The sequence below is a fragment of the Myxocyprinus asiaticus genome, chromosome 29 (genome assembly GCF_019703515.2).
Source record: "Myxocyprinus asiaticus isolate MX2 ecotype Aquarium Trade chromosome 29, UBuf_Myxa_2, whole genome shotgun sequence".
In the NCBI taxonomy this organism is placed as follows: domain Eukaryota; kingdom Metazoa; phylum Chordata; class Actinopteri; order Cypriniformes; family Catostomidae; genus Myxocyprinus; species Myxocyprinus asiaticus.
Window position 1 is genome coordinate 357,501 of NC_059372.1, and position 23,941 is coordinate 381,441.

General features: G+C 41.9%; 1 protein-coding gene across 1 annotated transcript; it reads left to right on the plus strand.

Annotated features, from left to right (window-relative positions):
* The first annotated feature begins 2,978 nt into the window (after positions 1-2,978).
* Positions 2,979-22,873, plus strand: mepceb (methylphosphate capping enzyme b). The gene is made up of 5 exons (XM_051661593.1): positions 2,979-3,504; positions 3,753-5,444; positions 13,848-14,066; positions 17,575-17,698; positions 21,892-22,873. Exons 2-5 carry the CDS (start codon positions 3,789-3,791, stop codon positions 21,945-21,947), a joined length of 2,055 nt encoding a protein of 684 aa, XP_051517553.1. The 5' UTR covers positions 2,979-3,504; positions 3,753-3,788; the 3' UTR covers positions 21,948-22,873.
* Positions 22,874-23,941: the final 1,068 nt, after the last annotated feature.

Here is a 23,941-nt window from a genome sequence, read left to right on the forward strand (position 1 = left end):
TGTATCGCATTTTAATGAAGTGGTGCAAAGCACAGTTCGCTATTTTCCTGAGAAATATGTCATTGCGCTAAGACGTTTCAATACCACCTCTTAACTGGCGCAAAGTTCATATTCAGTTCCTGCATTTGGTGATTCCACCAGCAGGTGTAATAAAGTTTGTGTCCATGTTCAAAAAATACAGAACATCAGATTATGTCCCTTCAGTCGCTGTTGAATCGGTTTGTTGAAACAAAAAAATTATTAAATTTGTGTAAAATTTCTAGAGTTCATATTGTTTCAATTACTATTATTTTTATTGTTATGTTTATATGTATCAAATCACTTTTTTTTATTGTCACACAGACATATACACAAGTGCAATGGTGTGTGAAATTCTTGAAAAGAATTCTTGAAAAATGTATTATTATTATTGTGTATTTACAATTGTATTTATGATTTAATTTTGACTAATGATTTTCCATCTAGTTGTCAAGTGATTTTTAAGTCACTTCAGAAGGGGCCTGTGGAAGACGTTGAAGAGAAAAAAATGTTTGGATTTGGTATGATTTATGTGTCAGTAGATAATAATAATAATACTAAGTATTAATACTTACATTCTCTTTAATTTAATAGAGCGTACATCCAAATTCTGACGAGAATCACATTTTCCATGCGTATAAAAGATGTGTGTTACTGTCATTCAACAAGGACGCAGATAATGCACTAAAGAATGTAATTTTCGATTCCTTTAATTCATTGCATATAGTCCATTTACACTTCTTCTTATGAATTGTGTTGTGTTTGTTTATATCGCTGGTGCTTGAGGGAATGGATTATATAATAGGATGCAGACGGTGCAATAACCGGAGAAGAACCTCAAAATTAAAATGCACTTGATCCAGCCCATTAACGCGTTGCATGGGCGATTTCGCCGAACCCACTTACGTCTAGACTTAGTGCATGCTTGCACGAAAATACCAACACTTCATGGCCATGCCCATTGACTTTGCGTTTATGACTTAAAGCATTGCGTTTAATACAATCACTCTTAAAATAGGGCAAAATATGTTGCTTTGTACAACCTTCACATTGCATTCCTTCAAAGGCAATGGGAAGTTTACCTCGGAATTGCTGTACGGTGGCGAAACGCGCAGAAAATTGAGTTTCAGACAGTATATGGAAATAACACAAGGCCACGCTTCATACGTTTATTTATTATGACTATTCTGTGTTCAATACAAGTTAAGATCAATCGACAGCATTTGTGTCATAATGTTGATTAGCACAGAAATTAATTTTGACTCGTCCGTCCTTTTCTTTAAATCTGTGTTCCAATGAGACGCTTACAATGGAAGTCAATGGGACCAATTTTTAGAGTTTAAAGGCAGAAATGTGACACTTATAATTTTATAAAAACACTTACATTAATTCTTCTGTTAAAACTTGTGTATTATTTGAGCTGTAAAGTTTTTACGCCGTTTTAGGGGTAATTTTATAAAGTTGTAAAATTGGCTGTAACTTTACACAGAAAGTGTTAGTAAGTGATTTTATCGCACTAAAATCATGTTAACAGATTGTTTACGTCTTATTTACGCACACACACTTATAACAAGTATTATTATAAGTATGTGGTATTAGTTGACATGACATGTTATTCTTCATCTAAAACTATTCTAAAACATGTTTAATTCTTGTATGGATATCATACATACAGCATTTGCGAGCTCATAAAACAGTAATTGATAGACTACACAAAATATAGGTTCTTTTATTAATTAAATTTTAACCTAAAATCTTGATGTTGCCCGAAATAAAGTTTATGGCATCTTAGGCTTTTTGTCAACTTCCCATTTCTACAGGCAGTGTAAACTAATATATTTAATAATTTTAATGCTAATTTACTGTATAAATATCTTGACACCAAACCGTCTGATGATGACTTTCATCATGATGAATTCACTTATTTCATCTAATTAATGTCTTAGTACCTAATTATTTAACTTTATTACCTCAGCTGACAGGAATTGAACAGTATCAACCAGTTAATTAAACCAATATAACATAAAATAACGACAAAACAACTAAAATAATGAAAACTGCTGAAACTTTACAGAAATACAACACCGTGGACTAAATGAGGATCCCTCTGTCCTTAAAATTAGAGAAATAATGAGTATTTCTGCTCAAATTTGCAAACGTTAATCTGACTGAAGTTTCTGAGGAGACCGTTGAGAACGCGGGGGAAAACTGCAGCTGTCAATCACACTTCACACCTCCTGAAAGAGGTTTTCACATTTAATATATTTATTTTACTGATCGATTTTTTTTATGCTGTCAGATATCTAAAGTTGTCAAATTATTATTCGTTTTTATTTTACAAAATATCTATTTTTATTGTTAGTATTTATTTTTTTAATCAAACGGCCTTTTTCACATGACGTACATGGGTGCTTGTAGTTTAGTAGGGGTTTTGGACTACATTTCCCAATTATCACATCTTTCTGCAGATATGGGGGAGGGGTGTTTAAAACTCGCTGCTGGCATTAATATTAACATCTCATAATGTCACTTTCATATAACGCTTGTTTTTATGTTCATTCATCATTAGTCGTGGTTTTAAGCGTTATTTTCTGGTTAGTTCAGAGGTTATAAAGTGTTCATGCACTCAGTTTGGGGATTGTTTACACATGTGATGGGCGCTCGTGCTCAGTTCCTGACTGTTCGCTGAGGCAGCACGAGGAGATTTCATATTAACATTATTGTAGTACAAGTCACATGATTATTTATGCACTGAGCAGGGTGGTATTTGTTGATATCGATTATATTAATCACTTTGATTCGGGCCAGCGCAGGCAGTCTGCAGGATACCTATTCAGCGAGGGGGGCGGTGACTGTGAGTTTTGAGCTTCGCCATTGGTCGCTCGGGGAGCCGTACATCGAATACCGCTTTCTCATTGGTGGAGATGGCTGTCCGTCAGTCTTGGTCTGTGCTGGAATATATAATCGCGTGGGTCTGCTTGTGCCTCAGCGAGAGATAGAGCAGCGCGAGCTCTCGTTTACACGTGCGGGCACTCGAGAGCTCAAACTCTGTTTTTAATCATTGTTGTTTTTGCGAAGTGAATTTCAGATTTATAGCGTTTCTTAGTGCAAGTGCAGGTGTGTTTATTCTCGGATTCAGTGAGCGTGGTTCTGTCGCGTTAAAGTGTGCCGTGAGCATTATTTTAGTGTGTGTTTTTTTCACACAGTCACTCACAGCGCGAGAAAAGCGGAGAAACGGTCGCACAGAGTGTGTTTGTGTGTGTGTTTACGTGTGAATCTGTGTGTGAAGGGGAGGGAGCCTTTTAGGACTCGAGTTTCTTTTGCATTATTCATGAGATAGATCCTCCCAGGGGCGGGAGTATTACATGAGAAGGGCGGGCCCAAAGACTGAAAGAGGCGTGGCTTCAGATGGACATACAGTGACACCTGGGTCATAACCACATATAAATATACATAAAACTACACTAACAGGATCACTTTAGTCAAGTAAGTAACTTGCACTCGTCACTTACACCATTAAAAACACAATGTTATGTATGTTTTGTACATTTTGTACAGATATTAAATATTGTATGAGTATATCTTGCACTGTTTACTGTATGATTTTGTTTTCAAAAGTGTTCCTGATACAGATCAATAACTCCTGTATGAACTGTGATTCTGTAATGTGCTTTGGATATCATGTAAATAAATGACATGGCTGGATATTGTGCTAATATTGTGTTTCTCTGCAGGATCTGTGCAGTCGGGCGTGCTGTAGAGGTGAATGGATGTTGACTGCGATGTCTGTGCAAAGTGAGCTTCCGGGCAGTGGCGGGGCAGGTTTGAACGCCCACCCTCAGTCCCCACTGCAGATGTCCTGCCCCGTCACCATCCAGGACGCGTTGACCGTTGACACGGTGCTTATACAACCACCTAGCAATCACGTGACCCCTCAAGATGGGGTCGGTGATGCTGCCACTCCTCGGACAGTAGAGGGACCCGCACAGATTAAAAATGGCCTGCAGTCACGAAGCGAGACGCCGCAGAAACTGAATAAACGGCGCTACAGCATGAACGTGGGGTTCAAACATCCGAGTCTCTGTAAACGCAGACGGCGTGCCAACTCCGAAAGTGACCCTGTGCTGCCCAGCAACTTCCTGCTGGGTGGGAATATCTTTGATCCGTTGAATCTCAACAGCCTGATGGACGAGGAGGTCAATAAGGCTTTGAACGCCGAGACGCCCAAATCATCGCCTCTTCCCGCCAAAAACAGAGACCCTGTTGAGATTCTGATCCCGAAAGACATCACAGACCCTCTGAACTTAAACGGTAGCAGTGGAGAAGCAGCAGCGAGCGTGTTGATGTCGCCCGTGAAGAGGCGAAAACATCGCTACCGACACCACGGAGCTGCGACTCTAGGCAATGCCGGGCAGTTTGACCTTTCAGATGCCGAGAAGTCAAAGGAGGGGTCAGTTTCAGGGCCTCTGTTTCCTCTTGCTATTTCGTCAGTGTCAACATGTGGCGAACCTGCAGAGGGTGCTGAGCTTTTGGCACCACAGGCCGTTGAGGAGTCGCCACGCCCCTATGAGCTCAACACGTCAATCAACTGCCGAGATGAAGTGGTCACGCCCATACTTCCACGAAGACGGTCCCACCCTTCCTCGTCTAGCTCCGCCCCTCATACCCAGTCCATAGCGGTCAGCTCCGCTGCCTCCACTCAAGCATCCAAACACAAGAAGCGCAGAAGTACCTACAGCCATTCGGATCGTCTGTCAATCACTCCCACTCCGCCCACAAAGCATCAAATCAGAGAGAAAGCAGACAGTCAAATGTTTCACACTCCTATTGTGGGCGGAGCCAGTGGAGTCCTTCCCACGGGGGCACAGAAGATCCCACAGCACCAACGCAGGCCGAAAGACAAGTTCCAGTACGGTAACTACAGCCACTATTACGGTTACCGTACACCGGCACTGAACGCGGACCCGCGGTTGGAAATCTTTAGGCCGGAGTGGTTTCGCGGCAAAAAAGTTCTCGATGTCGGCTGCAGCACAGGTCACATCACCCTCACCATCGCACGATACTGGAGCCCCAACCACATTCTGGGCGTGGACATCGATGGCGCGCTAGTACACGCGGCCAGACAGAACCTGCGTCATTTCCTGTCAGAGTTGCATGGACCGCAGAGTGACCGAACGCAGTCTGGACAAACGGAGGGCAAATCGAGAGGCGAGCGGGTTGAGCATGCAGCAGTGGCGGGTGAAGGGTCAGAGGTCAGGGGCGGGAGTGAGCTGGGGTTAACACCTCTGATGCATCTGCAGTTGGAGCGGGTACGAGGTTTGTCCAGGTTTCCTCTCTCGTTAACTCGCTGCAGGGGACCCATCGCAACACCTCCCATAATGCCTCACGTCCCTGGCCTGTTCCCCTCCAACGTGTCCTTTCTGAAGGTAACCTGTGTGTGTGTGCGTGCGTGCGTGTGGGTGTGTGTGTGTGTTCATCATGTCGTATTTCAGCTGGAACTAAAATCGGTTCAAGGAAAGAAAATTGAAAACGAATTCAGTTTTTTGCAGAACGTAACTGAAAACAGGAACAAAGTCCCTTTTAGTTGATCCGGAGTGAAAAGTTGATTTTTAAATGCAAGTAACTGGTTAATTTCGTAAAACCAAAGACCAAAGGGTTTAACACAGTAAATTTTCATAATTACACCACTTCCTGTTGCCCAAAAAATGAGGTTTCTCTCTTTTTAGTAGAACATGACAAGCATGTGCTTTGATTCTGAAGGAAACCACTGAATCACACATTTATTTGCATCCGTGCATGTTGTAGAAGAAGCATTCTGTGACGTACTGAAGACCTTTAAGACAACTATATATAATCACTACATATACATGCACGATTAATCCTGATACAAGGAAAAATATTGAGGTAAAATATTTCTCAGTTGTTTCCAAGTCTTCAGTGAATTATTGTTCGATATGATGCATTAAAACAGATTTGATGCTGTCGGGATTTGACCGAGAAGCAGATCTGTAATTAAAAAAACAATTAAAATTAAATAAACAATTATTAAATAAATGAAATAAAATAAGTTGCATAAATTGACATCCAAACGTGCCAACACAGTGTGTGCGTGTATGCAGGAGAGAGAGAGATTTAGGGGCCGTTTACACGACAACGTTTTCAATTAAAAATGGAAAACTTTTTATGCGTTTTGGCTGTTCGTTTACACGACAACGGCGTTTTGGGGACTGAAAACGGGTTTCAAAGTGCAAGTTTTTGAAAAAGATGACGTCATGCGCACGCGTATTACGTGTTCAGTCTATAGGCATGAACTTCGAGAAGTTCGTCCTTACCTCCAGGGCGAACAGACCAACATGAGATCGCCAGTTGGAGTCCTTAAAAAGGTGGCGTGCTTTATAGTCCAGGGTCACTTGTAGTAATAAAGCAACCTCATCATTTACATTTATGCATTTGGCAGATGCTTTTATCCAAAGTGACTTACAGTGCACTTATTACAGGGACAATCCCCCCAGAGTAACCTGGAGTTAAGTGTCTTGCTCAAGGACACAATGGTGGTGGCTGTGGGGATTGAACCAGCAACCTTCTGATTACCAGTTCAGTGCTTTAGCCCACTACACCACCACCACTCCGTGTCATCGTCCATCCACACAAAATAGCTCGATGCTTTCTCCATCTTCATTGTTTGTATTCACCGCTCTGTGGAAGAATGCTTATGTGCGGAGGCGCGTAGTGTTTCTTTACAAAGTAACATCGCCAACTACTGGCCTGGCATGCATAATACAGCATTTTTAGTCGTTTTCGCAGATCTGTGTGAACGGGATCATTTTGACAACATTGTCCTATGTACACGAAACCTTTCAAAAAAGCAAAGGAAAACGTTTCCGTTTTTAGTACATCGTTGTCGTGTAAACGTACCCTTAGGCTATTAATTGATTTTTAGATGTATATGTATATACAGTGTGTGTGATGTATATAATTATTAAAACAATTTTTTATTCCCTTTTCTCCCAATTTGGAATGCCCAATTCCCACTACTTAGTAGGTCCTCGTGGTGGCACGGTTACTCTCCTCAATCCGGGTGGTGGAGGATGAATCTCAGTTGCCTCCACTTCTGAGACCGTCAATCCGCGCATCTTATCACGTGACTCGTTGTGCATGACACCGCGGAGACTCACAGCATGTGGAGGCTCATGCTACTCTCCACAATCCACACACAACTTACCACACGCCCCATTGAGAGCGAGAACCACTAATCACGACCACGAGGAGGTTACCCCATGTGACTCTACCCTCCCTAGCAACCGGGCCAATTTGGTTGCTTAGGAGACATGGCTGGAGTCACTCAGTACACCCTGGATTCAAACTCATGACTCCAGGGGTGATAGTCAGCGTCAATACTCGCTGAGCTACCCAGACCCCCACCAGATGTACAGTGGTGTGAAAAAGTGTTTGCCCCCTTCCTGATTTCTTATTTTTTTGCATGTTTGTCACACTTAAATGTTTCAGATCATCAAACAAGTTTAAATATTAGTCAAAGAAAACACAAGTAAACACAAAATGCAGTTTTTAAATGAAGGTTGTTATTATTAAGGGAAAACAAAATCCAAACCTACATGGCCCTGTGTGAAAAAGTGATTGCCCCCTAAACCTAATAACTGGTTGGGCCACCCTTAGCAGCAACAACTGTAATCAAGCGTTTGCGATAACTTGCAATGAGTCTTTTACAGCGCTGTGGAGGGATTTTGGCCCACTCATCTTTGCAGAATTGTTGTAATTCAGCCACATTGGAGGGTTTTCGAGCATGAACTGCCTTTTTAAGGTCATGCCACAGCATCTCAATAGGATTCAGGTCAGGACTTTGACTAGGCTACTCCAAAGTCTTCATTTTGTTTTTCTTCAGCCATTCAGAGGTGGACTTGCTGGTGTGTTTTGGATCATTGTCCTGCTGCAGAACCCAAGTTCACTTCAGCTTGAGGTCACGAACAGATGGCCGGACATTCTCCTTCAGGATTTTTTGGTAGACAGCAGAATTCATGGTTCAATTTATCACAGCAAGTCTTCCAGGTCCTGAAGCAGCAAAACAGCCCCAGACCATCACACTACCACCACCATATTTTACTGTTGGTATGATGTTCTTTTTCTGAAATGCGATGTTACTTTTACGCCAGATGTAATGGGACACGCACCTTCCAAAAAGTTCAACTTTTGTCTCGTCAGTCCACAGAGTATTTTCCCAAAAGTCTTGGGGATCATCAAGATGTTTTCTGGCAAAAATGAGATGAGCCTTAATGTTCTTTTTGCTCAGCAGTTGTTTTCGTCTTGGAACTCTGCCATGCAGGCCATTTTTGCCCAGTCTCTTTCTTATGGTGGAGTCATGAACACTGACCTTAACTGAGGCAAGTGTGGCCTGCAGTTCTTTGGATGTTGTTGTGGGGTCTTTTGTGACCTCTTGGATGAGTCGTCGCTGCGCTCTTGGGGTAATTTTGGTCGGCCGGCCACTCCTGGGAAGGTTCGCCACTGTTCCATGTTTTCGCCATTTGTGGATAATGGCTCTCACTGTGGTTCTCTGGAGTCCCAAAGCTTTAGAAATGGCTTTATAACCTTTTCCAGACTGATAGATCTCAATTACTTTTTTCTCATTTGTTCCTAAATTTCTTTGGATCTCAGCATGATGTCTAGCTTTTGAAGATCTTTTGGTCTACTTCACTTTGTCAGGCAGGTCCTATTTAAGTGATTTCTTGATTGAGAACAGGTGTGGCAGTAATCAGGCTTGGGTGTGGCTAGAGAAATTGAACTCAGGTGTGATAAACCACAGTTAAGTTTTAACAGGTGGGGCAAACACTTTTTCACACAGGGCCATGTAGGTTTGGATTTTGTTTTCCCTTAATAATAACAACCTTCATTTAAAAACTGCATTTTGTGTTTACTTGTGTTATCTTTGACTAATATTTAAACTTGTTTGATGATCTGAAACATTTAAGTGTGACAAACATGCAAAAAAAATAAGAAATCAGGAAGGGGGCAAACACTTTTTCACACCACTGTATATTTTAAATATTTTGGGGATATACACTGCTGTTCATAGGTTTGGGGTCACTTAACTGAAATCTTAAAAATCTTTTGATCTGAAAGCACACGCTTAAAGGTTTGAAATATATATTAATTTATTTAATCACAAAACTAACATTTTATTAAAAAAAAAGTTTTTGAAATGGATGACTTGGACCAAATAATAAAGAAAAGCAGCCAATAAGTGCCCAACATAGATGGGAACTCCTTCAATACTGTTTAAAAAGCATCTCAGGGTGATACCTCAAGAAGTTGATTGAGAAAATGTCAAGAGTACATGTCTGCAAATTCTAGACAAAGGGTGACTACTTTGAAGATATGAAAATGTAACATAATTTTGATTTTTGTTTTTTTTGTCGCAACATAATTCCCATGTTTCCATTTCTGATATTCCATCATTTTGATGACTTTACTATTGTTCTAAAATGTGAAAAAAAAATAAAAATAAAAATAATTAATACAAAATTAGTAAGTGACCCCAAACTTTTGACGAGTAGTTTATACATTTATTGAAAATGTGTTTTTTAATATAGGCAACTGTGTGCTACGATGGTTTTTCCAGAGAGGTCGCTTGTTTCTCTTGCGAGATCTACCAGTACATCACCCACCCTTAGCACAGACGACTGTTATTCTAAAAACAGTGTTATTAACCGTTCTTTGATTTCGTCAGTGCCCGCCCACTTTTTCAGCCGTCTGGGTTCCGGAAGTATTTAATTTGTTCCATAGACTTTTAATAAAACCCTTCATAAAATAGTTGTGAGTCATGAATCAAACCAACCAGCTCCGAGGTGAATCACAACATCACAAACTTTGTTTTGAGGCAAAAAGTATTTGAAATTTGGACATAAAGACAAAGATATGAGGGTACAAATTTCATTTCATGGGTTTCGTTGGCCATGGTTCTCTGATTGGCGGATCTTATTCTGCTGTACCATGGGTAATGTAGTTGTTTACCATGAATTCTGCTATCAGACATGATTTTTAAATGATAACACAGACAGATGGCTTCAACAAAAGTTTATACCATAGATGAACATCCTCGGAGCTCACGGTCTGTCTTTAAAGGTTTATAAGTTATTGTTGAATATCTATTAGTCTATGGGATAAAAGAATGGGATTTTTACTTCCGGAACCAGACTGTTGCACTCTATATGACCCTTCGCTAAGCTCCGCCCCCCTTGGTTATGGTCGCTCGCTCTGACAAGCTCTGCAGATCTTCCCATAGGAATGAATGGGAGACTGGCGTGAACGGCATGTTTTTGGCGAAATATTCTCTCAAACTATAATTGATAATATTCGAACGTGGGCTGTAATGAAGAGTGACATTGTAAAGCATATTTATCTGACTTTTTTTGTGAAAGAAATGGTTAAATTACACAGTAATTTGATTGAAAACTGTGCAGACCGTGAATCAGAATTGAGGCAAACGATTATCAGTCATGTGAAAAGAGAAAAGTGTCATTCGATGGTGATTACACACCTGATAACATTAACATAAGTGAACCGAACTGTTTATAACATCTCAAAACACACTCAGTATGATGCGGTGAACTCTTTATTTACTATCACCTTTACTAAGACCTGAATCAATACATGAATTAACCTTCAGTTATTAGATTTAATTTACTTTAAAGCAAATGTAGGTGTCCTCGCTGATATTATACAACATAGTGTTTTACATATTTTGTTTTATTGGGATAAAATCCCTCTTAAAACTACTCAAACACACATTACTCCTGTAGGCTCTCACTGGAAAACAGCAAACGCTTGTCAGAGTAATAGCGGCCCGGCAACAGTTGCTAAGACAGGATTGGTCAGAAACACTTTTGAGGCGGGGCCTAGCGAAGGGTCAATTAAAAAGGAGGCTGCAGAACCAAAACAGAAAATGATTTCAGTAATAATAAAGGTACTGTGGATGAACAATCTGTAGGAACCATTGCAGATGTTTGTGTATTTAGACTGTGACTTTAACTTCAAGACGTCAGAGAGAGAAAGTATGTCTTGTTTTCTTTAAAGGATGTTTGCATAAAAATATCTTAAACATTCTTAAAAAAGGTACATTTGGGGGGTCTGGGTATCTCAGTGAGTATTGATGCTGACGATCACCCCTTGAGTCGTGAGTTTGAATCCAGGGTGTGCTGAGTGACTCCAGCCATGTCTCCTAAGCAACCAAATTGGCCCGGTTGCTAGGGAGTGTAGAGTCACATGGGGTAACCTCCTCGTGGTCGTGATTAGTGGTTCTCGCTCTCAATGGGGCGTGTGGTAAGTTGTGTGTGGATCGTGGAGAGTAGCATGAGCCTCCACATGCTGTGAGTCTCCATGGTGTCATGCACAACGAGTCACGTGATAAGATGCGCGGATTGAAGCGGAGGCAACTGAGACTTGTCCTCCGCCACCCGGATTGAGGCGAGTAACCGCATCGCCATGAGGACCTACTAAGTAGTGGGAATTGGGCATTCCAAAAAGAAAAGGGGATAAAAAAATAAATAAATAAAAAAAGGTAAATTTACTAATCAAGCAAAATGTCCAAAGATGTAAACTTGTTTTCAGAGAAAGTATTGTAAATAAAAGAGGATTTTCACTTTTATTTTGAGCGTAAGTGAAAAACAAATGGATAATTTAGGGAAAATGTGTATCTTGTGAAACTGTACCTTGTTTAAAGGACGTTTAGATATTTTTACAAGACAAAGATGCTGATACCAAAGAATGAACGTTGATTGGACGTTTTATAACATTTAGTTTTTGAAAGACGTTGATGCATTAAATGGATCTTTTTATTTAAATAAAAGCAGTATTCTTCAGAGTTTCTGTTCATCTTTCAAAAGAGCAATAGAGATTTGTTTTAAAGCCAAAATTTGGCTTGCCGATTGTAAAGTGACTTGTAAGAAATGCAAGTGTACTGAATACTTAAGCGACTGAAAAAGACACATTATCGTGATGTCCGTTTTTAACTATTCTAACAAAAATAATTGTTTCTTGAGCACCAAATTAGCACATTAAAATACACTGTATTATTAGACTGCTGAAAATGGGGCTTTGACATCATGGATAATTACATTTTAAAATAAATAAATATAAATCGGTAATAATAATTTGCCACAGTTCTACAGTTGATCAATTTAATGCATCATTGGTGTACTAAAACATTTGAACCGTAATGTATGTTTAATATTTTTCCTGCTGCCTGCCTGTCTGTCTGTCTCTCTGCCTGCCTGTCTGTCTCTCTGCCTGTCTGTCTTCATGCCTGTCTGTCTGTCTGTCTGTCTCTTTGTCTGTCTTCATGCCTGTCTCCCTGTCTGTCTGTCTGTCTCTCTGCCTGTCTGTCTCTCTATTTGTCTGTCTTCCTGCCTGTCTGTCTCTCTGTCTGTCTGTCTGTCTCTCTGCCTGTCTGTGTCTCTATTTGTCTGTCTTCATGCCTGTCTGTCTGTCTGTCTCTCTGCCTGCCTGTCTCTCTGCCTGCCTGTCTGTCTCCCTGCCTGTCTGTCTTCATGCCTGTCTGTCTGTCTCTCTGCCTGCCTGTCTGTCTCCCTGCCTATCTGTCTCTCTATTTGTCTGTCTTCATGCCTGTCTGCCTGTCTGTATGTCTGTCTCTCTATTTGTCTGTCTCCCTGTCTGTCTCCTTGTCTGTCTGTCTGTCTCTCTCTTTGTTTGTCTTCATGCCTGTCTCCCTGCCTCTCTGTCTGTCTCCCTGTCTGTCTGTCTGTCTCTCTGCCTGTCTGTCTCTGTTTGTCTGTCTTCATGCCTGTCTGCCTGTCTCCCTGTCTGTATGTCTGTCTCTCTATTTGTCTGTCTCCTTGTCTGTCTGCCTGTTTGTCTGTCTCCCTGTCTGTCTCCCTGTTTGTCTGTCTCTCTGCCTGTCTCCCTGTCTGTCTGTTTATCTGTTTGTCTGTCTGCCTGTCTGTCTCCTTGTCTGTCTCCCTGTTAGTCTCTCTGTCTGTCTCCTTGTCTGTCTGCCTGTTTGTCTGTCTCCCTGTCTGTCTCCCTGTCTGTCTCTATTTGTCTGTTTGCCTGTCTGTCTCCTTGTTTGTCTGTCTCCCTGTCTGTCTCCCTGTTTGTCTGTCTCTCTGCCTGTCTCCCTGTCTGTCTGTTTATCTGTTTGTGTGTCTGCCTGTCTGTCTCCTTGTTAGTCTCTCTGTCTGTCTCCTTGTCTGTCTGCCTGTTTGTCTGTCTCCCTGTCTGTCTCCCTGTTTGTCTGTCTCTCTGCCTGTCTCCCTGTCTGTCTGTTTATCTGTTTGTGTGTCTGCCTGTCTGTCTCCTTGTTAGTCTCTCTGTCTGTCTCCTTGTCTGTCTGCCTGTTTGTCTGTCTCCCTGTCTGTCTCCCTGTTTGTCTGTCTCTCTGCCTGTCTCCCTGTCTGTCTGTTTATCTGTTTGTCTGTCTGCCTGTCTGTCTCCTTGTCTGTCTCCCTGTTAGTCTCTCTGTCTGTCTCCTTGTCTGTCTGCCTGTTTGTCTGTCTCCCTGTCTGTCTCTATTTGTCTGTTTGCCTGTCTGTCTCCTTGTCTGTCTACCTGTTTGTCTGTCTCCCTCCCTGTCTCCCTCCCTGTCTGTCTCCCTGTCTGTCTCTATTTGTCTGTCTGCCTGTCTGCCTCCCTGTCTGTCTGGCTGTCTTTCATTCACACCCTCTGTGTGTGTTTGTGTGTGTTGTTAATTTCCAGTCTGAATCTGTGATAATTATTCAGTGTCTGTGAGTGTAACAGTGTCTTCAGTGCTAGTGTGTGTTACAGTTGTCATGTTCACTGTGTGTGTGTTGTGTTTTGTACAGGGTAACTATGTGCCGGACAGTGATGCGGCTGTGATGTCACAGTGTGAGGAGTATGATGTCATCATGTGTTTGAGTTTGACTAAGTGGGTTCATTTGAACTTTGGTGACGCTGGAATTCAGAGACTGTTTCGGAGGATATACAGACACCTGTTACCTGGAGGAGTGCTCATACTGGAACCACAACCCTGGAGCTCATACGCCCGCCGCAAGAGACTCACGGTAACACACACACACCACATCCCAGTGGGATTCGCTGCCATAGAGATTTACATTTCCCGATAGACTGCAAAGTCCCAATTCACACCTATAGCGAATTTCCCGAGTGTGCAATACTGGCAAATATATCCTGTCATTCCCGTCTCTAGTGCACCCGCAGAAAGGGAGGCTTCTCACTCATTGCTTTAAAACTAGAGATGTGCATGGTAACCACTGTAATATTCAAATAACCGCGAGCACTCAGGACTGGTTATTCGGTTATTTGTCGACAGTGGGGATTGGGAATAAAGAATGTTTATTGCAATGGATATGCGTCAAACACTACTCAAATTACTAAGATGATAAATCAGACAAAAATAATTGAACCGTCACTGCCTGTAACATAGGGGTGCTTCAAGATGCTTTGATTTCTAAATGAATTAGCATTAAACTTGTGTAATTATTGTCTGCACACCAGAGCCAAAGAAAAAAACACATCAGCTTACCGTTTATCATGTGCTGAAACTTTGCCAGGTGAAAAACAATCTGGAATCATGTAACCGTCACATTAAATCCTTTTTGTATCCTGATCGTCTTCAGAATGTCAAGTCTTTTTCCACTCATTAATGTGATAAATGCAATCAACCAAATTCAAGTGAACAACAAATGGAAACTTTATTTAGGGCAAAAAAATAAAAGACTTGCAATAACCTGGTTGAATAAGTGTGCACACCCCTCAAATACTTGAAGCACCTTTTGCTTTTAATACAGTCAGCAGTCAGTCTTTGTGAATAAGAGTCTATCAACTTATCTTGAATTGTCAGTTTGAATTGTTTTTTCCCATCTGTAACAAAGTTCAATGGGAAGGAGGAGGCGAGAACCGGCTTGACAATACAAATAATCTTTTAATAAAACAAAAAGACACAAACATAAACACATGCAGGGCAGCTGCCCGTAACTCTCTCTCGCTCTCTAACTGCCGCCTCCGGTCGTCTTTATCCCTCTCGAGGGCTTGATTAGCCTGATTAGGGGTTGGGTGTGCAGCATCATGACCCGGCCCCGCCCTCCTCCCTGCCACACTCCTCCCTCCTTTCCTATAGGCTGGGGAGCCCCCGGCATGACGTACTGGGGTGCGTGCCCTTTCGGCCCCGCCTGCCAGCAGGTCATCCCCCTCCTCTTCGGACCTGGAGGGAGACAAGGGGAGGGGAAAAAACAACAACAACGAGAGGGAAAGGCCAACACGGAGCGACAACGGGAGAGGAGAGAGAGAGAAGAAAAAAACTTACTCGCCGGTTCTCTGATCGGAGGCAGTCCTCCAGCCCCTGGCGGACGGAATACCCCGCCGCGTTTTCAGCACCCCTGGCGCGGTTCTCCTGCTCCAGGTGGTTGGCTAGGAGCCCTTCCTCCTCTCGTGGTCGGCGGCCGTTCCTCCGCTCTCAGGCGGCCGGGCTCCTCCGTCCCCCCGGCAGATGCTCCGTTGGGGTGGATGGTAGTGGCAAGGACTCTACTACGGTGCATCCCTCTTCCTTCCCGGATTTCGGCACCAGTGTAACAAAGTTCAATGGAAAGGAGGAGGCAAGAACCGGCTTAACAATATAAATAATCTTTTAATAAAACAAAAAGACACAAACATAAACACATGCAGGGCAGCTGCCCGTAACTCTCTCTCTCTCTCTAATTGCCGCCTCCAGTCGCCTTTATCCCTCTCGAGGGCTTGATTAGCCTGATTAGGGGCCGGGTGTGCAACATCACGACCCGGCCCCGCCCTCCTCCCTGCCACACCATCCTTCCTTGCAAAAAAGCTCCAGATCGATCAAACTGGGAGGAGACCTCCTGTGCACAGGCCTCTTCAAGTCATTCCACACGTTTTCGACTGGATTTAGGTTTGGGCTCTGACTAAGCCATTCCAGAACCTCGATGTTCTTCTTCTGAAGCCATTCCTTTGTTGACTTAGATTTGTGTTTAGGGTCGTTATCATGCTGAAAGATGAAATTCATCTTCAGCTTTCTAATGGAGGCCTGCAGTTTTTGTCCCAAAATGGACTGGTATTTGGCGCTATCTTTGATTCCTTTGATTCTGACTATCTTGACGAGTGCCCCAGTTCCAGCTGAAGAGAAGAAGCCCCATAGCATGATGCTTCCACCACCATGCTTCACCGTGGGTGTGGTGGTGTTTGGGTGATGATGCGGCCTTTTTTTGCACCAATCATACCTTGGAATGCCCAAATCCCACAACTTAGTAGGTCCTCGTGGTGGTGCGGTTACTCACCTCAATCCGGGTGGCGGAGGACAAGTCTCAGTTGCCTCCGCTTCTGAGACCGTCAATCCGTGCATCTTATCACGTGACTCGTTGTGCATGACACCGCGGAGACTCACAGCATGTGGAGGCTCATGCTACTCTCCACGATCCACACACAACTTACCACACACCCCATTGAGAGCGAGAACCACTAATCACGACCACGAGGAGGTTACCCCATGTGACTCTACCCTTCCTAGCAACCGGGCCAATTTGGTTGCTTAGGAGACCTGGCTGGAGTCACTCAGCACACCCTGGATTTGAACTCACGACTCCAGGGGTGGTAGTCAGCATCAATACTCGCTGAGATGCCCAGGCCCCCAAGAATATGAGATATTGTTATCACATGCAGCGAGTGACGGGTACTTGCCAGATATTCTTGCAGCTCCTTTAATGTTGCTGTGAGCCTCTTGACAGCCTCCCTGATAAGTTTTCTTCTTGTTGGGAAACCCAAAACGCTTTGAGGCATATTACATTATAATACCCATGAAGGCTGCATGATGAATTGAAATAAGATTTTAATGCGCATTTCTGAAAATTCGACTAAAGAAAATGTGAAACATTGCATGTTTCCATGACCTGTAAATGCACATTATCTTGAGGGAGTCCGCCTTTTTGTCATGGAGCAGCTGAGCGAACTCTTCACCTCGGGGAGAGTTATATTTGCTGTAATAAAGCAATTATACATTGTTACTGCCAGGAGACGTCACAGAATAAGTGCAATAGCTCACATAATGAGGGCTGAAATGGTTATTCCCATTCACCGACAGCCTCCATATACCTGCAGCGCCCATGCTCAGAACAGTTCTGGTGGATCGTGAGGACTCACTTCAACGACGATCTGTGGGTGAAGCACTTTCGATTAACCAGGGCTACGTTTGAAGAATTGTGTGCCATGGTCGGTCCTTCCATTGAGCCATGTCAAGCTCTCGCACACCTATACCATCCGAGCGACCTTAATTTTCAGATGAATGTCAAAGCAATGAAAACCATTTTGAATCATCCATCAGAGGGTTAAAAATGTGGTAAACGTCCAGTAATGCCACCACACGATGTCCACCATGTTACAGTGCAAAACAAACTTTTCTAGCAAAATGTATCATTTTTGGGGCGGGGTCGCACAAGGTTAATGTTTCGCCATTGTGTGATATGTATATTATATTTACAACCCTGCTTTGGTTTGTGGATGGTTGTCGTTGTGTAATATGTGTTGGATTTGTGTTGTTGTGTTCAGGAGGTGACACACAAGAACTACAACAGTATCCGACTGAAGCCAGATCAGTTCAGCTCTTTTCTGACGACTGATGTGGGTTTCAGCAGCTACGAGCTCATCGCAACACCACACAACTGTCCTAAAGGTACAACACACCTGTCTGTCTGTCTGTCTGTCTGTCTGTCTGTCTGTCCACACAATCAGAACTGTGAGGTCACCATCTCCACTCAAGCACTAGTTAAGTTGTCTAAACTGGAAACGCTGCAGTGTGACAGATTCAGTTCCTGTTTTTGTCATTTTCCAAAGTGACTTCCCCTCTGTGTAAAAATGTGTTTATGCCAACTTGTGATGGCTTAAAGATACTGAATTATACCACTTGTTGTTAGGGCTGTGATATGCGACGCGATAATCGTATGATGACGTCTTCAGAGCGTGTGGAACATCCGAACACCTGCTGCCCATATATACTGAAAAAAGACTGTCTATCCCAGAGATCACAAACATAGATGACTATAATGACGTATGGATTTAGCATTAGCTACATATCCACAAATGTGACGCGTTCCATCATTTGAGTCACAATGTTGTTATGATGTGACAGGTCGCGGATGTTGCTCGTTCAGTTGTAGCGTGAAAAAACATAAACATCAGATGGCATGTTGAAAGATACAGTACAACTCACTGAGATTGTGTGTTCTCTCATGTAATTGCACAATCTGTTGAGACACAGCGTTACTAACATGATTAAAACTATTCCGATATGTACATTAATGATATTATGATAAATGTGATCGTGCAGCTTTACTTTGAATGTTCTGAAAACTAGAGTAAGACTCGTTCTCTCTCTGTGTGTTCAGTGCCGCTCTATAGATCATGTATTTGTGAATGTGTGATCAGTAAATATTTCATCTGTGTAACTCTGAATTCTCTTTGGAGTCGAGTTTACTTCAGTCACTGAGAGGAATCAGAGTAAATATTGACTCTATACAGATCAATAATGTACAGTTTTGATCAGCTGTGTGTGTGTTTGTGAGTGAGTGTCTGTGTTTGTGTGTGTGTGTGTGAGTGTGTGTGTGTGTTTGTTTCTTGTGTGTGTGTTTGTGTAAATGTTTGTTTGTGTGTGTAGTGTAGTGTGTGTTTGTTTGTGTGTGTTTGTGAGTGAGTGTCTGTGTTTGTGTGTGTGTGTGTGTGTGTGTGTGTGTGTGTGTGTGTGTGTGTGTGTGTGTGTGTGTGTGTTTGTTTCTTTGTGTGTGTGTTTGTGTGAATGTTTGTTTGTGTGTGTAGTGTAGTGTGTGAGAGAGTTTGTGTGTCTGTGTGTGTGTGTGTGTGTGTGAGTGTCTGTGTGTGTGTGTGTGTGTGTTTCTTTGTGTGTGTGTTTGTGTCTGTGTGTGTGTTTGTTTCTTTGTGTGTGTGTTTGTGTGAATGTTTGTTTGTGTGTGTAGTGTAGTGTGTGTTTGTTTGTGTGTGTGTGAGTGAGTGTCTGTGTTTGTGTGTGTGTTGTTTGTTTGTGTGTGTTTGTTTCTTTGTGTTTGTGTGAATGTTTGTTTGTGTGTGTAGTGTAGTGTGTGTTTGTGTGTGTGTGTAGTGTGTGTTTGTTTGTGTGTGTAGTGTAGTGTGTGTGTGTGTGTTTGTGTGTGTGTGTAGTGTAGTGTGTGTGTGTGTGTTTGTTTGTGTGTGTAGTGTAGTGTTTGTGTGTGTGTGTGTTTGTTTGTGTGTGTTTGTTTCTTTGTGTTTGTGTGAATGTTTGTTTGTGTGTGTAGTGTAGTGTGTGTAGTGTGTGTTTGTTTGTGTGTGTAGTGTAGTGTGTGTGTGTGTGTGTTTGTTTGTGTGTGTGTGTGTTTGTGAGTGAGTGTCTGTGTTTGTGTGTGTGTTTGTTTGTGTGTGTGTTTGTTTGTGTGTGTGTGTGTGTGTGTTTGTGTGTGTTGTGTGTGTTTGTGTTTGTGTGTTTGTGTGAATGTTTGTTTGTGTGTGTAGTGTAGTGTGTGTTTGTTTGTGTGTAGTGTAGTGTGTGTTTGTTTGTGTGTGTAGTGTAGTGTGTGTGAGAGAGTTTGTGTGTCTGTGTGTGTGTGTGTGTGTGTGTGAGTGTGTGTGTGTGTGTGTTTGTTTCTTTGTGTGTGTGTTTGTTTCTTTGTGTTTGTGTGTTTGTGTGAATGTTTGTGTGTGTAGTGTAGTGTGTGTGAGAGAGTTTGTGTGTGTGTGTGTGTGAGAGAGAGTTTGTGTGTGTGTGTGTGTGTGAGAGAGAGTTTGTGTGAGTTTGTGTGTGTGTTTGTGTGTAGTGTTGTGTTTCTGTGTGTGTTTTTGTGTTTGTGTGTGTGTGTGTTTGTGTGTGTTTGTTTGACTTTGTGTGAGTATAGTGTTGTGTGTGTGTGTGTTTGTTTGACTGTTTGTGTGAGTATAGTGTTGTGTGTGTGTGTGTGTTTGACTGTTTATGTGAGTATAGTGTTGTGTGTGTGTGTGTGTGTTTGTTTGACTGTTTGTGTGAGTATAGTGTTGTGTGTGTGTGTGTGTGTGTGTGTGTGTTTGTTTGACTGTTTGTGTGAGTATAGTGTTGTGTGTGTGTGTGTGTGTGTTTGACTGTTTGTGTGAGTATAGTGTTGTGTGTGTGTGTGTGTGTGTGTGTGTGTTTGACTGTTTGTGTGAGTATAGTGTTGTGTGTGTGTGTGTGTTTGTTTGACTTGTGTGAGTATAGTGTTGTGTGTGTGTGTGTTTGACTGTTTGTGAGTATAGTGTTGTGTGTGTGTGTGTGTGTGTGTGTGTTTGTTTGACTGTTTGTGCGAGTATAGTGGTGTGTGTGTGTGTGTGTTTGTTTGACTGTTTGTGTGAGTATAGTGTTGTGTGTGTGTGTGTTTGTTTGACTGTTTGTGTGAGTATAGTGTTGTGTGTGTGTGTGTGTGTTTGACTGTTTGTGTGAGTATAGTGTTGTGTGTGTGTGTGTGTGTGTGTGTGTGTGTTTGACTGTTTGTGTGAGTATAGTGTTGTGTGTGTGTGTGTGTTTGTTTGACTTGTGTGAGTATAGTGTTGTGTGTGTGTGTGTTTGACTGTTTGTGAGTATAGTGTTGTGTGTGTGTGTGTGTGTGTGTGTGTGTTTGTTTGACTGTTTGTGCGAGTATAGTGGTGTGTGTGTGTGTGTGTGTGTTTGTTTGACTGTTTGTGTGAGTATAGTGTTGTGTGTGTGTGTTTGTTTGACTGTTTGTGTGAGTATAGTGTTGTGTGTGTGTGTGTTTGTTTGACTGTTTGTGTGAGTATAGTGTTGTGTGTGTGTGTGTGTGTTTGACTGTTTATGTGAGTATAGTGTTGTGTGTGTGTGTGTGTGTGTGTGTGTTTGTTTGACTGTTTGTGTGAGTATAGTGTTGTGTGTGTGTGTGTGTGTGTTTGTTTGACTGTTTGTGTGAGTATAGTGTTGTGTGTGTGTGTGTGTGTGTGTGTGTTTGTTTGACTGTTTGTGTGAGTATAGTGTTGTGTGTGTGTGTGTGTTTGTTTGACTGTTTGTGTGAGTGTAGTGTTGTGTGTGTGTGTGTGTTTGTTTGACTGTTTATGTGAGTATAGTGTTGTGTGTGTGTGTGTGTGTTTGACTGTTTATGTGAGTATAGTGTTTTGTGTGTGTGTGTGTGTGTGTGTGTGTGTGTGTGTTTGACTGTTTATGTGAGTATAGTGTTTTGTGTGTGTGTGTGTGTGTTTGTTTGACTGTTTGTGTGAGTATAGTGTTGTGTGTGTGTGTGTGTTTGTTTATGTGAGTATAGTGTTTTGTGTGTGTGTGTGTGTTTGTTTATGTGAGTATAGTGTTTTGTGTGTGTGTGTGTGTGTGTGTGTGTGTGTGTTTGACTGTTTGTGTGAGTATAGTGTTGTGTGTGTGTGTGTGTTTGTTTGACTGTTTATGTGAGTATAGTGTTGTGTGTGTGTGTGTGTGTGTGTTTGACTGTTTATGTGAGTATAGTGTTGTGTGTGTGTGTGTTTGTTTGACTGTTTGTGTGAGTGTAGTGTTGTGTGTGTTTGTTTGTGTGTGTTTGTTTGACTGTTTATGTGAGTATAGTGTTGTGTGTGTGTGTGTTTGTTTGACTGTTTGTGTGAGTGTAGTGTTGTGTGTGTTTGTTTGTGTGTGTTTGTTTGACTGTTTATGTGAGTATAGTGTTGTGTGTGTGTGTGTGTGTTTGACTGTTTATGTGAGTATAGTGTTGTGTGTGTGTGTGTGTGTGTGTGTTTGACTGTTTATGTGAGTATAGTGTTGTGTGTGTGTTTGTTTGACTGTTTGTGTAGTGTTGTGTGTGTGTTTGTTTGACTGTCACTCAAGGCTACAGAGAGAATAGGATGTTGAAAACATCTTTTTTGTTTTTTATTCAGGATTTCAGAGGCCCATTTATCTGTTCTATAAAGGGCCTTCCTCCAACAGGAAATGACTTTCTGAAGCAGGAAGAGGAAGTGAAGGCATGTGTGGACCTCTAGTGGTCGAGCAGCTGAACTGTTCAATTCATCAGTGATGTTCACAGTGTTCTTGTGTTGGGGTTTGTTTGCTCTGGACGTCATGATTTGCTTTATTTTAATCGTTCAAGTTTCACAGTTTGATGCAGCTGATCTTTGGATTCATTCTCTCTGATGGAGTCGTTGTCATGAGGTCACGTGTGAACATTAAAACCTGGACCTGGAGTGATTTTACAGTGTCTATACTTGCACAGGATATGAGGCCCCTCCTCCCATCATCATTAACATATGTGGCCCCTCCCACTCCGCTCAACATCATTTTGGAGGCGTGGCCTTTATGTCAGTGTGTACTGTGTGAACTTGTTTTGGAGACGTCGTGGACGCTGATGTTCCTCTCCTGGAGTGTCTGGATTGTGACATCATGAAGACATCACGTTTGTTTTTGATTCTCAGACGGCACTGAAACTGATGACAAAGAACTGCTCTAACCTTTTTTTTCATGAGTGAAATATTTTCCTGTAGCTGATGTTACACAATAAACACACATCTGACATGAAGTGTGTGTGTGTGTGTGTGTGTGTGTGTGTGTGTGTGTGAGTGAGAGTGTGTGTGTGTTCATGGCTTCGTTCACACTGCAGCTGAATGTGGCTCAGATGTGTTTATTTCAGCTTCTGATCTGAGCTATTTTCATATGTGGAAATAAATTGATACAAATCTGACTTTTTTGTTGTGTGACTTTGATTTGTTTACATCAATCTAACTCAACTTTCATCATCATTGTGCTCTTAATTTACTCTTGCCATGAATACAATATGATGCATTACACAGAAAGGAGCAATAATCTAAAAACAATTTTACTGTGAGAAAATCACTTACTAACCACATCTGCTAATTACATCGAAGCACTGTAATCTGGTTAAAAACTAATGCTAGTAAATCTCTAATTTTATGACAGTAAAATCATGTTAACACACATATTGTTTATATCTTGTGTCTATACTTTTGAAACAGTGAGTATTTTAACGTTTACAGATTATTGACCCCATTGACTTCCATTGTAAGTGTCTCACTGGAACACACATTTAAAGAAAAGGAGGGACGAGTGGAAATTAATTTGTTGTGGTAATCAACATTATGACACAAATGCTGTTGATTGAAAGTACGGTAACATGTATACTGAACCCGGAACATTCCTTCTAAGTTAAAATGTTAATAATAATGCATAGATTGAAGGCTCAGACTTGGATTTAAGACATTTCCAAGTCCAAAGTTCATATAATTGAATATAAAAATGATATTATGGAAAGTGTTGATGTTTTAATGCACATGTGAGTCCGTTTCAGAGCGTCACATTTAAAAGCTCATCACTGATGCCAGCGCAAGTGGGCATGAGTGGGAGTGTTTGCGCTATCCGTGGCTGTGTTGTATGGCAATGAAGTGCCGCAAGGCACAATTTGCTACTTTCCTGAGAAATCAATCATTGTGTTAAGATGCTTGAGAAGCACATCTGTTCTCGATGCAAAGTCTAAAATCAGTTCCTGCATTTGCAGTTTGAGATTCCACCAGCAGGTGATGATAAAGAGCTGTCAATCACTTTTAATACTAAAGCAATATGATTAATAATAACATCTTTATTTTCTATAGCACATTTCCAAAGCTCAACATAATTACATACAACATATAACAACAAACAAAACAATGAACGATGGATGAGAAGCACAACATATTTCAAGCAGATGAGACACGTGTGATCGGGACGAGAGCCAGCGGTCCCAGAGAAACTCATAGAGAACATATATAAAACATATACATCACGGTCTGGAGCAGCACGAGCGACATATAGAGCAGAGGATTCATTACGCACTGATCATTTACACTACCAAATTCTTCTGAATGTGCTTTGTATCGCTGGTGCTCGACATGTATAACAGGACGCAGACGGTGCAATAACCAGAGAAGAACATCAGAATTA